An 18,097-nucleotide genomic window follows, 5' to 3' on the forward strand; every position below is an offset into this window, starting at 1 on the left:
TCTAAGGTTTCTCCTGATGGAAATTTATAGAATTGGGTATAATAATAATTAAATATACACAAAAATAGTGTGGTGTTCTTAGATTGTGGAACTGATCTTAATTGTTGCCGATTTAAAGTATTTTTGTTTTGCATAAATCACACAAAATGAAAACTTATTTCAATATGAATTTTACATAAATTTAAATGGTTTCTCCAACTTCATCTCACAAACCCAAACTAGTTGCTTTCCCCAATAGGGTATTTCTAAACCCTTGGAAAAAAGACTTAATTTTGAATAGACACTGTGAGTGAATAAAAGAACTTTTTGCAATTTTGGTTTGGAGGTACGTAGCGTCTGCATGAACGTCCAAAAACCAAAAATATTGGTAACATATCAGTCACATCATTTTTTTTGTTACCATATTGGGGTACATGTGAAAAAATTTGAAAAAAAAATCACAAAGAAGATTTCATTTCTGACCAAATCTAACACCATTTTTGGATTCTCAGGTCAAAAAACTTACCTGAGTGAATTTTCATAGCCACATCGGGTTCCAAACTAAGCCAAGGTCGCCAACATGTCTCGAACAAAAAAAATCAACAACCTGCTCTTCATGGATGACTTCAATCTTTTCCCCTTTTTTTTTTCATTTTTCTTCCTTTGAAGATTGTACTGCTGGGTATGGGGCAGCCAAACCAGCTGCCAACATTGCCCCGCTTTTTATTGAAACCAACCGAGAGCTCTTTTTAGTATCCTCGCTGTTCCCTTAAGTGCAATTGTCTGGATCTCTTTTTCACTTGGTTCACTAGGAATATTAGTTAGGTAGGACTTCAGGTTCTTCTTCATAAGCCCTGTGGCACTTATGATAAGTGGTATGATTGATATCTCCTTAAAATTCCAATTTCTTTTCATATCATACATGAGACCTTGATATTTGGTCTGTTTCTCTCTTTCAGCTCTGTTCAGTCCGCCATCATTAGGAACACTCACTTCAATCAAAGTTGCAACTCTCTCTGACTTCTGTATGCCAACTCAGATGCTAACTTAAGTTGACTCTTGCAAGTCATACATAACATCTCCAGAGATATTGAAATGAAGCTTGGTTTGGGAAAATGTGCTAAGGGCTCATCAGAGCTAGAGAGAAGAAGCAAACGGAAAACATACAGCTTGGTGAAAATACTAACATCAAGAACCTAGAAGACCATAAACAATATAAATACTTTGGCATAGAAAAGAATGATTTAATTCAGCATGCCAAGACGAAAGAAATAATTGGCTGTGAATATATATGCCATGTAAGAAAAATCTGTAAAATAGAGCTTACAACAAAATAACTGTAAGTAACTTACTAGCCATGACTGTGATATATGGCTTTGACATTGTTGACTTGCCACAAAAAGACATAAACAGACAAGACTAAAAAGAGGACAATGTTAACACTGTACAGAATAACATACAGAAACCAATGTCTTCTAGGCTATATCTGCCCAGAGGAATGGGAGGTATGAGCCTCTCAGAGATTGACCATCAGCATCATACCACTATCATAAGCATTGTACAATATCTGATGAACTCCCAAAATCCAAACCTCAAAATCGTACATCAACATGACGAAACAAGAACAGCAGAACATCTTCCATCACGAAATTAGTAAAATATTTTGGACAAAACTATCTTACAAATGAGGCAGAATCAAAAAACAAGTCTGCTACGAAAATAACCCAAAAGAATGACCAAAAATACACCAAGAACTCCCATTGAATTCACTCAGGACAATATAGATAAAGCAGGCTCTATAAACTGGTTGAAAAGAGGATTGCTCTACTATAATCAGGAGAGCATTATAATGGTTGCCCAAGATTAAGGATTGATGACAAATGCTTTAAAAAAAATGAGCAGAAGGCATGGGTCTCTCAGAGATTGATCATCAACATCGTGAGCATTAGACAATATCTAATGTGTTCCCAAAATCCAAACCTCAAAAGTGTACGTCAACATCATGAAACAAGAGCCAGCAGAACAACTTCTATTACCAAACTGGCTAAACATTTTGGACAAGACTGTCTTACAAATGAAACAAAATCAGAAAACAAGTCTACTACGAAAATAGCGCAAAAGAATGACCAAAAATACACCAAGAACTTCCATTGCAAAAAGCTGGAAGAATGGGCCAAACAACAGCGTGTCATTTTCTGGATGAATTCAATCAAGACTATATAGATGAGAAAGGCTCTATAGACTAACTGGAAAGAGCATAGTTCCAATATGATCAGGAGAGGATCATAATGGTTGCTTAAGATCAAGGCTTGATGACCAATGCTTATTGTTTTGGATCTTGTAATATTTTTTGCTCCTTACATCAATTGGCTTCATGCCCTGTCTGGAGCCATTTTTTTAAAATGTCAGCAAAAAGATGGCATTTATATATTTTTATTTAGAATCTTGTCTTCGTAGTTTAATTAACTCATATTTTTTATCAGTTTTATGAGTCAGTTTTGTCACAATTGTTATTAACAATTAACAAAGTTAACCATTCCATTTCAATCCAACAGCATCTCCTATTTCATGTTGTGAGTGTTTATTGTAGTTTTCAATATGAACTTTTGTTTTCTTTCTTTTTTAACCACAGATTCGTCATAACTTTCATGAGATTCAACAAAAACTAGTGACTTTCAGTAAATGGCGGCAAGATATTTCAGGCGAACCATTTGATTTGAACTTTCTAAATACAATTGTCTCCAAAATGGACGCTCGTAATGATTTATGGAAATATCTTCTGAACACCATTCAGTCGATTGATGGATGGATGATGATGCCCTTCAAAAAAGTATGTTTTTTTTTAAATTTTTTTTTGTGTGTGAAATATACGTTGTGGTAAATAGATACTTATATATAAGACTCACATACATATGGCACCCACAATGTGGTTAGTTGAAATATGCGTAGCTACTCCGCTTCACACATTGTTTAAAATATCGAATGGAAACTTATAAATTGCATAGATAATTAACTAATTATACATGAACAGGTGATACTATTGACGTTCCTCTCATCACCAAGTCTTAGCAAGTAAAAAAGAAGAAATAAGTTTATCAGCAGAACAATGGAGAGGATGTTGTTCACCAAGGTAAACAAAAGAAAACTAAAATTAGGACTGTTAATCAAGGTATTACAGTAATGGAAATAAAAGGACTGAACAATGGAGGTCAGTATGTTTAAGGTGTGCTGATGAGTTTTGCGGCAGTTATGGACAGTTTAGTGTTTGTGGCGGTTAATGGGCACTACCAATATAAACCGTGGATTTGGTATAACAGGTTCAAGTTCAGTTCTGCTAAGACTGTTGAGTCACTTGCCTTAATATCTTTGGGAAATACATGAATCTATACCTTCTCCTACTCTTTAGGTATGATTGAAATATGATAGACTAGACTTCGAAGCCATAGTAGAGCAACTAATATAGGTGAAGGGAAATGGACTAAAAACTGCTTATCTGATGGAGAGAGTGTGTCACACTCTCTACTATATAGAATCCACTTTAATCAGATTCGTCTACGGACATTATTTGATAATTGGATACTTGTACATTAGTTTTTAAACACACTGGTTCCTGTTAGATCACTGAAGTTAAGCGACGTTTAACCTGGTCAGTACTAAAATAGGTGACAATATAGTAATGCTAGATATTGTATGTGCTCTGAAGCCTGGAGAGGGATAGGCGCTGCCAAGTTGTTCTTTCCGAAGACATTCTGCATGAAATAATGCAGCATCTCCACAACCGTGAAAAGTTAAGGGATTCATTCATCCATCACATTAGTTGCAAACATAATTCAACGTGCTATTTAGAATGTTAACGCATAAAATATTTTACAACTTACATCATTCTTCCTCTTCTTTTATGTTTTCTTAAATTCAATTTCTTTTTTGCTTCTTTCACATTTAGATGAAATTTTCGAATGCCATAAAAAAGATTACAGAATGGAAAGCTGCGGCTGCAAATCTGAAATTGATTTTGCCACCTAAAGATCTTGTACTCAAGTTTTGGGAGGAAAGTTTAGATAACTTCCTCGAGCCTCTCCCATTGCTGCAAATCATATCTTCTGATCGCCATAAAGTAAGCATAAAATCCATGCTAGTTTATTATTTTTTAGCGTGATTATTTTTTAATATTTCTGAATCTACAATCTTTTTTTTATCTATCCATGCTAATTCCATTGCCTCTGCTCACAATTGAAGATGTATCAAATACTATTTTTCTCCAATGGAGAATCGTATCATTTTTGTGAAGTGAAGGAAAAGAATATTTGAGAATTGCTGTTATTTAAATGATCATTGGACCATTTGACCATGCGCAATATTTTAGCCATTTCAATTAAACACCTATTTATTCTGCTTCTTTTAGGGTTTCTCTTTTATTGATCGATTAAAAATGTCTTTGCTGCCTAAAAAATTATGAGAGTTATGGCATGGAACATGGATTGAAAGAAGTCTACCATTACAGATTCTTAAAAGATTACTGACTATAACAAAGTTTACCTGAAGAAGACTGGAGAGTACAAAGGCCGAAATGTTGTGTCTCAATAATATCAATAATGTTGGGTGATTCTTTAGGCATTTCAAGTAAACAGATTGTGATGCCCTTGCATGTCATGTTGAAATAAGGGTAAAAAAATTAGAAAATACAATCAAGTCAAAAATCGTTTAGAAATTCATATTCAAAATAAACATTGGTCTTATCATAGTTCCTCAATCTCCATTGATAAGAGTAATGGTTGCTCTAAAGCAAGGGAGATAAATCAGTTGTTCATTTAAGCAAGAGTGAATGATGTAATACAATTGTAGACAATGCGTGACGAGGCGAATGTCATGGTGGCAAACGCAGAAATGACATTGTGCCATGCGTGATTGGACCAAAAGCGAGGCTTGTACTCATTTGCATATTCATGGGCCTTAGGGGGGGGGGCATAACACAATGTGAATTTCTGAGTTCGGGGAGTCTTGATTTCTGCAATCAGGTAGATCCCTGCATGTCGTTCATTTCAGTGTTGACTGCTGTTGTAGAACAAGTAGAGAAAGATGAAAACGATGAAACCGAAAAATCTAAGGCAACAATAAAACTGTAATTTACCATAAATTGATTTTTACTTATAATTAATATTCTACTCAATCATTTTTTTCTAATTTTTCACGATGATATATAAGTACATCAAAGTGTTTTTACTTGGAATGCAAATCAAAGAAGCACTGAACGTTCGTTTTCAAGATTTTTAGGTGAAACACCAATAACTTTTAAAGATTGAGTCTCAGGCAAGTGTGTAGTATTTATTGATTGATGGAAAAGAATGATTCTGTAAATAGACATTTACAAAATGTTTTTAAAAGTCAATTAAAATAAAAAAAATTTAATATCTAAAATATTTTCTTTTTTATATTGATTATTATTTAGTATCAATTTCAAAAATTACACAAAATGATCCAGTAGAAAAATAATTACATTGTATAATTTTTACATTATAGAATTTATCTAATTAACGAGTTTTATTGTATGTTTTCATGTGGAAAAATTGTGCGACAAATTCAGTATGGCAAATAAGGGAGATAGCCCTTGACTTAAATTATGATATTCAACCACATAATTCATTTAAAATACTTCGATCATTTTTTTTTTTTAATTTTTGGAATTTATACTAATTTTGCTATGACACATAAGTATGTAATAATGTTTTCACCTGAAATGCGTGGATTTAAAAGATCACCGAAAATGGTGTTCATTTTCACGTTTGCATTTTAATTTGGAAGTAAATGATTCAAATCTTATAGCAAGATATTAACTAAATGTTTGCCTATTAATCACAATGTTAATATATTTTGCTTTTCTTGCCCGTTTTTCTTGAAGTCTCGTCACTGGGACACCATAGTTAATGGGATGTCTGCAATTTACATAAACAACAAAGATTATCTTGTGCGAGAGTTATTCTCTTTGGATTTGACCAAACATCGGGATATGATTATGGCAGTTCACCAGTTAGCCATCGCTGAATATGATTTGGAGCAACGAGTGAAAAAAATGAAAAAAGTTTGGGGCGACAAGATGTTTAAATTGCTCAAGTATTTCCCAGAGAGCCAAAAACGTCAACAAGGTAAAAAAAAGAAAAAATTATTTTTATAACAAAATATGCAATTCATGCATTCAAGCTGTTTAATGTCATCAATGTCTTAATGAAAAATATTTACCATTTAAATTTTGTCGAGACAGTAAATATTTTCTGAAACTATTATTTTTTTAATAAAATGGTATGAGCTATTAGAAGTATTGAGCAAATTAACATATTTTTTAAATATTCATGGATGCATATTCTGAAAAACAACTCACATTTTAATAATTCTCATTACAATTTTTTTTTTGGATATTTCAAGATAAAATCTCCTTATCAAATTGAAATATAAACAGTTTTGTTATGACATCTCAATGAAATTAAAGGAAAATAAAAACACATCATATAGAATTTCTATGCATTAAAATTGGCATCCTTTATTCAATAAAATGGGAGAGGACACTTTTAGTTTTATAATGTAAAGAATTCTACTTTGAGATGTTACTAGGTTTATAACATTACAATTGACTTTTTTTTCAGATAATTGAAAAGGAATACACTGGACGAATTGACTAAATCTTTTGGATAACCTAATTATTTGGTCAGATCTCGATTCGTATCAAGTGTTGTGTGTGAGATGTGATTGGTATGTTAATAGCAATCCGGCCTATTCATCGAGGCAAGATCGGTAAAATATTCTCAAACCCTATATCAGATAGTACCGAGAGCATTTTGCCAAACTTGCATCGAAGAATATGCTGGATTGCCATGTTGATTCAAAATTTTATGTGTGCTCCATCTTTCTATTGGATGTATGCAATGCTCAGTTAGGTGATTTGATTGAAGATATCTTGGTAGTAATATGCAATGCTCACTATTCCACTCTTTAGTAAACTGCTTAAAGAGAATTGAGCTGATATCATTCGGGTGGAGAAATTATTTAATCTTCTGACAAATGAATATTTGTAGCAGTCGTCTGCAATTGCAATAAAATCATTGAAATGAAACTGGTCTGTGGCTATTATCTGCCATCACTTCATTGGTAACTTACATAAAATCAAGGATTTCGCAGTCTGATATTTAATAGTTTTCCTGGCATGTAGTTGGACTTTTCACTCTCAGTTTACACTTCTTGATCTCTTGATGCTCATAGTGGAATATCTGATGTAATACTTCTTGTTGCATGGATTTAGGTACTATAATGCATTCATCTTTAATTAAAATCCTATAGGCTATCTCATTCTAATAGGGCCAGTAGAGTAGCATACTTTTTCCAACCTCTCTAAATGTATTGAGCCAACATGTCTCTCAGCTTGAATAGGGTGAGATCACCATTTGTTATCTGATCGATTTGTGTTAATTTCTCTGTTGAGAATTGCTCAAAGTTCACTTTGAAGTCAGGGTCATTTGTTTCTTTGACTTTCCTGTTCAGTAACCTTGAAAAAATATTAGCTAGAGGTAGTCATTTCCTTACGTTGGAAACGGGGTGGAACAGCTGTCAGGTACTTAATCATCTCAAATGTGATCACTTTAGGCTAGAAACATCCATAGAAATATGTTGACTTGAAGGACTTACGTTTTTTTTTGCATCAGCAATGATTGATTGAGGTGAAAAAACGATAGTTAGGGACACTAGCAAGATTTCTGCATTTTGCAGAGTTCAGTGGTAAATATCAACTTTAGGATTAGGATCAGACTTTGTTAAAGTTGTTCATATATACTTCTAGATGATACCAGTTTTACATCATCCGAAAAGATTAATACTCTTTCTTTCTCTGGGAGATCATTAGCATACAAGAAAAATAGAATCGAACCGAGGTACTTCTCTGTACTACACTCACCTCTGAGACAGCCATTTACTTGGACACAAAAATTATGATGATGAAAGAAAGGATCAGTTCATTTTACCACCCAGGGGTGAATCTTGTGAAAATAGAGCCTTTAAAGGTGATTATCTGAGTCAAACGCCTTGATAAAAATCCAAGAACAATATTTCTGTGTTGTCGTTCTTTTCCATGATTTTTGTAAGACATTTTTCTATGAGCAGCAGATTAGTCAAACATGATCTGCTAAAAGTCCACGCTGTAATACAAAAATAGTGTGAGAAGCTAAAAACTTGTTCATGATCGCCTATTTGAAAATAATCTGCATCGTCTTGCAGGTTACAAAGGTTAATCTAATATGTCGATAATTGAAAAACTCTTTCTTGGCTTTCTTAAATATTGGACTTACAGTTAATATTTTTTCAGTTATTTGGCACCAAACCTTCCCCAGTAAAAGATGGAAAAGGTTCAGAAAAGGGCCTGCCAGGATGAAGAAAGACCTCTGAGAACAATTGAATGGCTGTCATCATAACCATTACTTAAATCGGGTTTGAGTTTTGAGAGCACAATCAGCACTGTCTGTGAAAAATTTCCCCCACTCTATATCTGTGCCTAAATCAAAACGTGGATTCCATGAACAAAGCTTCTTTCTTAGAACTGCACGCCTGTGGAACTCTGTTCCGTCTGCCTGCTTCCCACCGGACTACAACTTGGATGTCTTCAAGTCCAATGTTAACAAATTCCTAATGAACCGCCCCCTTAAGTAAACACTTCATCAAATCTCCACACTAACGTAATGTACTTGCAATAACCCTTATCCCTGAGTGGCTTCCGGGCCTTGATAAGTGGTGATCACTGTGTAAAAAAAAAAAAAAAAAAAAAAAAAAAAACAGAGATAATGCTTAGTGGAGGCTTTTTCCCATTATTCTTGCAATAGATTGAGAAAAACCTTGCCGCAATGAAGGTACTCTGGGAAGAAGGATCGGTAATGATGCTTTCATCTGCATTCCTGAACATGCCCACTTGTTTGTTTCGCTGTATAAGTGTGTAAAGCCTTTTTATGTACCTGTTCAGATAAAAATCTTTCATAGCTGAAATGTGCCTCATGCTGTCTTCTATAAATTTTGAAGACTTTATTCAAATTATGAGTGAAAGTAGTTATTAGTTGGGATTCAGCATCTGGTTTGACTGACTGATACTCATTTTTGGTGTTCAGTTTGGAGAAATACTTGACACTAGACAGCTTTTGTGCAAGCTCTTCAATTGTGTAAGTCTTGTGGTGATGTCATATAATGTTTAGATCTTTTGGATCTGGACAAAGTTTTCCACTGCTTTTACAAACATTGTCAATTCTCTTATTTTGCATGTGATGCTTTGTTTCACCATATCTTTTAGTTTAGATCTCATGCCTCATGTGCATAGCACATTTCTGAGGTGCAGTGATTGTAGGGTAGCTGTTTGATTTTAGAAAAATGTAGTATTCACCCTCAAAGTTTCCTATGTGATCAAACTGATCTAGCTATGTGTATATTAGTTTACATTCTAATCTCATCAGTGCAGGAGTTTTCTGAAGGCCATAGTACAGAATTACCGAGTCCAGGTCTTTTAGTGAAGATAATCCTATTATAATAAGTCCTTTTGAAGCCATCGCAAAGTCTTTTTAGGCTTTCTATACTTCTTTGTAGACACAGTATCGTTGCAGATCAATCTTGGGTGATGCTGGAGTTGTTGTATGCAGTCAATACAGTTGGTTCATCATCAGTTACACTAGAGAATGGCTGTCCCATTGAGTTAATTTGCTTTGGGAATATCTTATGAAATGGACATGGGTAACGGTATTACTGTCTGCTCCTGTGTTAACCTCGGCTCTTAGTTTGTGGGTGCCTGGTTGATTGAAAAGATTGATAAGGATGTTTATAAAGGTTTCATTCTCAGTGTCACTCTGATGCTGAATTACATCAAAAGACATTTCCTCAAATCGTTCATATAGCTGCCATTATCCCTCTGACCAGTATTTACCAAATTGCCGTTTTCTTGGCCATCCCTGCTACCTCAACTGATCTACATGTACTAAGCCATGCACTCCCATTTACGTTTGGCAAAGTGACTAAACTAACAAAGAATGTTAAAAGCTTTTTTAGGAATTATCAAACAACAAACATGGAAAATAAAAAATTTTTAATTCTTTTTCACCCTAAACAAGACACAGTGCCACTTGGATGTAAGGGGCTACTATTTGGGACAAAATATGCAGGGACACCATGTAGGGAGTTGAGCAACGAAATGTCTGTTCACATTACACTTGAACTTCTGCGTGTCAGTATGATAGAAGAAGCTGGAAACCGGGAGGGAATTCTAAAGTCTAGCAGTTTGAAGGAAAAACTTATTTGAGTAAGTTTTCCGACATTGAAGGATCTCTACAGTAGGAGTGAAAGACTAGTAACAGATGCACCAAATGTGATAACAATACTCCATGCATGGGCAAATGGTGGCCATGTAGAGATGCAGGATACTCTCAGGCGTAAGTAACTTTCTAGCATAATAGAAAGATCCCACCTTCTTTTCAGCAGTCTTGGCAATGCCCTCAATATATTTGTTCTGATTCATGTTCCCTGTAAACGTTAAGCTGAGAAGTTTGAACGAAAAGTTTTCAGGTAGAGTATCATTAGTCATGGCTATCAGTGGTTAAGATAATTTCTTGTAATTATTAAAGGAAAGAAGCTTAATCCTGGCAGTATTGAATGCTATCATCCATTAACGTCTCTATTCCACTACAGACTGGAGATCTTCCTCTTAGGTTTAAGCCATTTCCTGAGATATTTGTTAATTCGTTTTCCCCTCATGTCTGTTATAGAACATAGTGTCATCAAAAAATATACCCATCTCGGAGACAATTTCATCAAGGAGGTTATTTATGAATAAGGGGAATAATAAAGGTCCAAGAATCAATCCCAAAGGCATATTCGCATTTATATCTTGTTGTTTTGAAATACAACCGTCGAGGACAACCTTGATTTGTCTTTTATTTAAGAAAGATTTGTTATGTATTGATGATTAACGATTAATTAAAAGCCTTTATTCGTTGCTGCAACATAAGTAATATGCATTACTGATTCACATGCTCTCTTGTCTTTGGATTTTTTTCCTTTGTGAATCTCTCTCTCTCTCTCTCTCTCCCCCTCTCTCTCTCTCTCTCTCTCTCTCTCTTCTTTTTCACTACTGTGTTGATCTTCCTACTTCAACAAATTGTAAAAAAAAAATTGTGTTGTGAATTTTACTTCATGCTGAAGCTTCCTCAAAATGAATGTTTCACTTTCACATCTGTTTTCAAAAACACTTTTTACTGCTGCGATGATTCTCTTCATCGGCCAATATCATTAGCCACAAAGACGAAAACTATGTTCATTTTCATTTACAGATATTTTTTACACATCCGAACGAAAATGAAACTTCTTCCTATTTGTGATTAATAAACTTACAGTAAAAACACTCACTTTGCATAAGACACCATAAAAACTGGACAGGTATAAAAAGAAGAATACATACATTTTTTTTACATTAAATAAAAATATTTTTTAAAAATGTAAATATAAAAGAATTACAACACATATGGGACACAGCATGTATTTAGCACTTCTGCTTGTTTATTAGTTAATGTGAGGCATGGTAAAAGAGGAAAGGAAATAATCTATATCCCTTTATATCAGGTTCATGCATTTGAAAGTTCAGGAGAATGAATGGATTGTATGATGGGAGAAAGGGTAACATAAGCAACCTATAATAATCAACGAGAAGACTTAATAAAGGGCGATAACTCTCGCTTTAGGAAAGCAAATATTGTCAGTCAGAATAATCATTACAAACTTTTATCCTCATTGTTCTCTTTAACATCAATTTTTCATTATCACTTAAAATACCCATTTTGTTTTCAGTAATGTAATACACTGCTAAAAGATTTGCTAAAGTTGAAAAAATAAAATAACCTTTTTTCTATATTATGTTTCTGAATTTTTGAAGTTTTTGAGTCCATGGCATAGAGGATAAAGTACTTGGTAAAATCAGTCATGGGTGATGGAAGAAGAGCATGTTATTTTTATGGATTACATAAAGACTTCCATTCGAAATTACGTGCTGATTCTCAGGTTCGACAAAAAAAGAGTCCAGGGTTTGGCAAGATTCACATGAAGAAGGTCGGAGGTTACAACGACTGAATCGTTGTGAGAATAACACTCAAGATGAGAACAGTAGTCTGAATAAGTATCTTCTTATAGCAATATGGTTTAAAATATGAAACGAGGGATTAAATTTAACCAATTGTAACGATGGAGAATGAAGGCTTATTAACTTCGAAGTTTGTAGATTATTAGGCATTCGATTGTTAGAAATTCGATTGTTAGGCATTCGATTATTAGGCATTCGATTGTTAGGCATTCGATTGTTAGGCATTCGATTGTTAGGCATTCGATTATTAGGCATTCGATTGTTAGAAATTCGATTGTTAGGCATTCGATTATTAGGCATTCGATTGTTAGGCATTCGATTGTTAGGCATTCGATTATTAGACATTCGATTGTTAGGCATTCGATTATTAGGCATTCGATTATTAGGCATTCGATTATTAGGCATTCGATTGTTAGGCATTCGATTATTAGGCATTCGATTATTAGGCATTCGATTGTTAGGCATTCGATTATTAGGCATTCGATTGTTAGGCATTCGATTATTAGGCATTCGATTGTTAGGCATTCGATTGTTAGGCATTCGATTATTAGGCATTCGATTTTTAGGCATTCGATTATAAGGCATTCGATTTTTAGGCATTCGATTGTCAGGCATTCGATTATTAGGCATTCGATTGTCAGGCATTCGATTGTTAGGCATTCGATTGTAAGGCATTCGATTATTAGGCATTCGATTGTTAGGCATTCGATTGTTAGGCATTCGATTATTAGGCATTCGATTGTTAGGCATTCGATTGTTAGGCATTCGATTATTAGGCATTCGATTATTAGGCATTCGATTGTTAGGTATTCGATTATTAGGCATTCGATTGTTAGGCATTCGATTGTTAGGCATTCGATTGTTAGGCATTCGATTATTAGGCATTCGATTGTTAGGCATTCGATTATTAGGCATTCGATTGTTAGGCATTCGATTATTAGGCATTCAATTTTTAGGCATTCGATTATTAGGCATTCGATTGTTAGGCATTCGATTATTAGGCATTCGATTGTTAGGCATTCGATTTTTAGGCATTCCATTATTAGGCATTCAATTATTAGGCATTCAATTGTTAGGCATTCGATTTTTAGGCATTCGATTATTAGGCATTCGATTATTAGGCATTCGATTGTTAGGCATTCGATTGTTAGGCATTCGATTATTAGGCATTCGATTGTTAGGCATTCGATTTTCTGAGGAATAAAGAACTTGTGTTTGTAGTTAGATAGGTAACATTCATTTACATATGAGAACAACAACAACTACCAGGAGAATATATTGAGAAAGTTGAATTTTTGACAGCTGCGAGAGAATGTTGAAGCTGAGATTTCAGTAAAATGACGATGCTGAATCCATTGCTGCCAACGGCAACTGCTACTACTACTACTACTATTATTATTATTATTATTATTATTATTATTATTATTATTATTATTAATGAATATGAGTAATGTTTTCTACCTCAATCTATTGTAAATGTGTGAAGATAAAAAATATTACAATTGAAATCAACCCCAAATTGCATAAATTATCAGAAAAATATAAACTGAAAATAACTACAAAAAACTTTTGCAGAAATTTTCTTATTCTAAACTATTTTAAGAAATGTCTAAGTATTTCTTTAAGAGGCTTAAGTCTGAAATAGCAATTTCTTTAGGTCAGCCCAGGCCTGGTATGGCATATACTCTGATCTGATTGAGTCAGCTTCTTTCAAAGAAAGGAGTTTCTAAGAAAATATCAAATTCATAAGTGTTCTTCAGTTGCATATGTATTTTGCTCAGGTGAGATGATTTCAACGATGTTTTTGCAGTTTTTGTTTGTTTGTTTGTTTGTTTGTTTGTTTGTTTTACAGAGAGGCATTGCTATACTCCGACATACAGCATCTCATATCCTCAAATAGTCATCCAATCAGATATGAAATATCAAAGTCAAAATATACGTTAAATAGTCAAATAGTCATATCGCTTAACTTTGGTAATTTAACAAAATCGGTTTGGCAATCTGATTATGCTGTATTTCATTGATTTGTCACCGTCGAATTTGAAACCTCATTTTAAAATCTGTCCGTCCGTGTGTTGGTCCGTCACACTTAACTTTGAAAGAGTGTTTTTATTGCTAAGTATACAAAATAAATGGCTGCAATTTTTAAGAATTTTCTTTTCTTCACTTAATTTTCTCACTTTCAACCATTTAAAAGGGTTCTCTTTCTTAAATATTGTTTATGAAAATGATAGAAATTGACAGCACTCCTTTTCACTGAGGCTGTAATTTGCACCAGCTCTTAACACTTCACTGTGTTCTCGAATCTTTCAATAATACCTCACACCTCGATAGAGCATCTGTGCACAGCTCGCCTCTCTTAAGAAAACCAACTACCTCGTTCTTCAAACGGCTTGCTTATATATAGCCCAAGATCGTCTAATGTGCATACATTTGACAAGAATTTGGCATTAGTTTGCACGACGATTGAAGATAAAATCAACTGCGTGTCGCCATTTTGTCTTTGTTTCTATCATTCAGCAGCTAAACCCTACAAGACGCACAGACACCTGGTCGTTTTTTAGGCAAGTAATTTTTGCACTCATTAGAATTTTCTCTGCAGTTTAACAATTTCTTTTTAAATTTAATTTATTATTTTGATGTTTTTTTATTATTATTTTATCATTGATTAGAATTAAAAATTAGAGGTGAAGCAAGAAACAGTAAGAAAACAACGCCATATTATTCGCAAGCAATCATCTCTGCAACCGATGAATATTATATGCTGATTGATATGGAGCAACTGAAAGCAGAATTGATGGTAAGAAAAAATGAATTTTAGATATTTGTTTTCATCTAATCTGAAATGTTAAATATGAATGAATCTGAAATGTTAAATATGAATGAATCTGAAATGTTAAATATGAATGAATCTGAAATGTTAAATATGAATGAATTCAAATCACATAAAATTGTATCTATTCTTTGCCAAATATAAGCAAATTTCAATTACAGCTGTGATGCAAGAAACAGCCTGTATACAAAATAAAATGCGTACTGAACACGTTTGAAGCCAAAACAACGCATTATTACAAAATAAACAGACATTTATTTTGTTTGAAATTTATATTGAAATTCATAAATATATTTCGAAGGAAACCTTCATCTTCAATGTCTTTCTTTCTTTTTCCTTTTTTTTTGCCATATTGTTGTTGGTGCAGAGAATTAGCAAGTAGAAATCCATTTGTTTTTACGGTAGTTTTTTAAATCTCGGAACGGTGCGTTTGGCCACGCGAAATACGCGTTAAGATTTTTTGTTAATTAGAAGCGCTGGTTGAGTTTAAATGAAATAAAATACATATCAAATACGTTTAAAGTCAAAACAACGCATTATTACGTATTTGATACGTGTTTTATTTTATTCAAACTCAACCAGCGCTTCTAAGGAACAAAAAATCTTAGCCTGTATATAGTTTGGACTATATATATATATATATATATATATATATATATATATATATATATATATATATATATATATATATATATATATATTAGACTACCCGTGATCCGTTGGGTCAGTATGTTATATCAGCTATGGAATTAATGTATGAGCATGACACTTGTGACCTAAAGAAAATAGTTTTTTGTGACATAACAGAAACATTTTTATGAAATGAAAAAAGAATATAGATAGATTTCTATGAGTCGTTCTTTTTATAATTGTTTATTTTTGAAAAAAAACTTACAGCCATTGAATTATAAGTGGTTTGCCATACTTATAGGTAAATGTGCACTGAACAGATACGATAATACTTAAAGTTAAATTCAAATTTTGATATATCTTTTAATTTAAACGCGAATAAAAAAAAAATTGGGACGCTGAAAATGTACACAGTGAAACAATACATTTTATTGTCACGTTCATTATTTATTTGTAACGCAATTTAACAAAAACAGTTTCGGGGTTGTTTATTTATGTTGGTAGTGTAGAAGAAAATGTATGAATGTTTTCAAGAAAAGTGTATTAAAAAATGGAGAATAAATTTTAAAAAATGAAGGTGGTGGGTAAATTGCCGTTGTAAAATGCTCTTATGGTTGTCAACGGGTTAAAATAGATTTATTTGTAAGAAAATTGGGTTAAAATAACTTAAACGTAATATATAAATGAACGATGTAAAAAACGCAAAAAAATATTAACAATTATTTATTTCGATAATTTAAACGTGAAAAAAAAATTGGGACGCTGAAAATGTACACAGTAAAACAATACGTTTTATTGCCGCATTGATTATTTATTGATATATATCATATATATGAAACAGGTCGATGATTATACGTATTATTTGTAATCACATTTTGCGTTTGCTTCCTATATCTTGAATTTTTTTATTCAATAAATTTAAGATATTCGCTTTTCTAAGGACGTCCGTTTGTTTGAACGAATCCGGTCCAGAGATTTGTGTTTATTTTTTTACGCTGTTATGGGTTTATGCTTATGTACGCATGCGCAACTGGAAGTAAGTATGTGATACCCTCTCCACCAGATATTTCGGCAGAAGGGATACAAAGAGAAGAAACCATTCTCCGGATATTGAGCACTGCAAATAACCCCCCCCCCACGCAAATAATAAATAAAAATAAATCATTACAACTTTTGTTTCTATATAAAAATAGCAGCGAATGCCTGTGTGAAAAAAAAATAGCCAAGTAGGCAGAATCCTCTAAAATAATGAAGATTTATCAAAAATTAATTCTAAAAACAATTAAATTAAATTTTTCGTCATTGTAATGTCTCCCACCAATGTAATTTGTCATATTTTGGGGTTCATTTTGTTTATGAAATTGTTAGGTGAAAGTACAGAGTGGTCTCATAAAAATTAATTAAATTTATCGTTATTTTGTTTTAAATGTAAATCTCGCCTCCCACACCAAAAAAAATGTATTTGTCATGTTTTGTCCACACCCCTCGATCGCCAAACTTGAAAAAATGCTAGAGGTGATATGTTTTGTTGAACGCTTGGGGGCCAAAAATTGGGTGCTCATTTTACGTTAAATTAATATGGAAAAGTGATCCCCCACTTTAAAATGTTCATTTTCTTTCTTTTCACAATTTATTTCATAATATTTATAAAGGCTATTTAAACGTATTAGTCCCAAAAAAGTAGATCTTTATTTTTTTAGGTGGGTCACATAGTAAAAAAAAATTACCGATTTCTGTATAGCCGTTTATAAAATAATAAAAACAAGCAAATGAAATCTTTTCTTCAGTTTTTCGTAAGTGTTTTTTTTTAATATTTAAAATAACAATAAAAGCCAAACATTTTTTATCTACTCGGAATTATTTTTTCTAGAAATTTATTGAGATTACCAAATTATTTTATTTGGGGATAGTTTTTTTTTTGTTTTGTTTTGTTTATGTTCCGAAGGGGCAAATAACTCTAAAACCAAGATTTTTTTTAAATCTATGTTAGAATAATAATTCCAAATAAATTTAATTAAATATGTTATCAATATAATTATTGTTTAAAATTTATTAAATAACGATTTTAAATAGAACACTTATAACAATTTTCTCGCTAGAAACATTAACTAAGATACTGCTATTTAATAAAATCGATTTTTCTTAATGTAATACGCAAAGGAGATGATCTCTTTATTGTATCTAGTTTGCATAGAATCATAATATATATAGAAATAACTGAGAGTAAAGTATTAATCAAATTGTGAACAACAAACAAATAAACAGACAGACAGGAATACGGATTTATATAGATATATTAGTTTGGATATATATATATATATATATAATTATTTACCATAATAATTAAATATCTACAGGCACTAGTGTTTCATTCTTTCAGCAATCTTCAGTGCAGGGTGCCACGATCAACATCAGTCGATAGATCCGAACCTGGCGACACAAATCATCTTTGGCTTGATTACCAAGGACCGTATCTGTGAAATTTAAACATTATATATATATATATATATATATAT

At 32.8% G+C, this 18,097-nt stretch overlaps 1 protein-coding gene across 1 annotated transcript in view; it reads left to right on the forward strand.

Annotated features, from left to right (window-relative positions):
* Positions 1-18,097, forward strand: part of LOC145291381 (dynein heavy chain domain-containing protein 1-like) — a 494,383-nt gene that overhangs the window by 104,135 nt on the left and 372,151 nt on the right. The window contains exons 26-29 of the mRNA XM_080137171.1: positions 2,612-2,809; positions 3,923-4,093; positions 5,876-6,119; positions 14,791-14,918. Coding sequence (XP_079993297.1) covers positions 2,612-2,809; positions 3,923-4,093; positions 5,876-6,119; positions 14,791-14,918 — 741 coding nt within the window. The remainder of the gene's footprint in view (positions 1-2,611; positions 2,810-3,922; positions 4,094-5,875; positions 6,120-14,790; positions 14,919-18,097) is intronic.

The sequence above is a fragment of the Euprymna scolopes genome, chromosome 12, assembly GCF_053919585.1.
Source record: "Euprymna scolopes isolate OS-2025 chromosome 12, ASM5391958v1, whole genome shotgun sequence".
NCBI classification, from domain to species: domain Eukaryota; kingdom Metazoa; phylum Mollusca; class Cephalopoda; order Sepiida; family Sepiolidae; genus Euprymna; species Euprymna scolopes.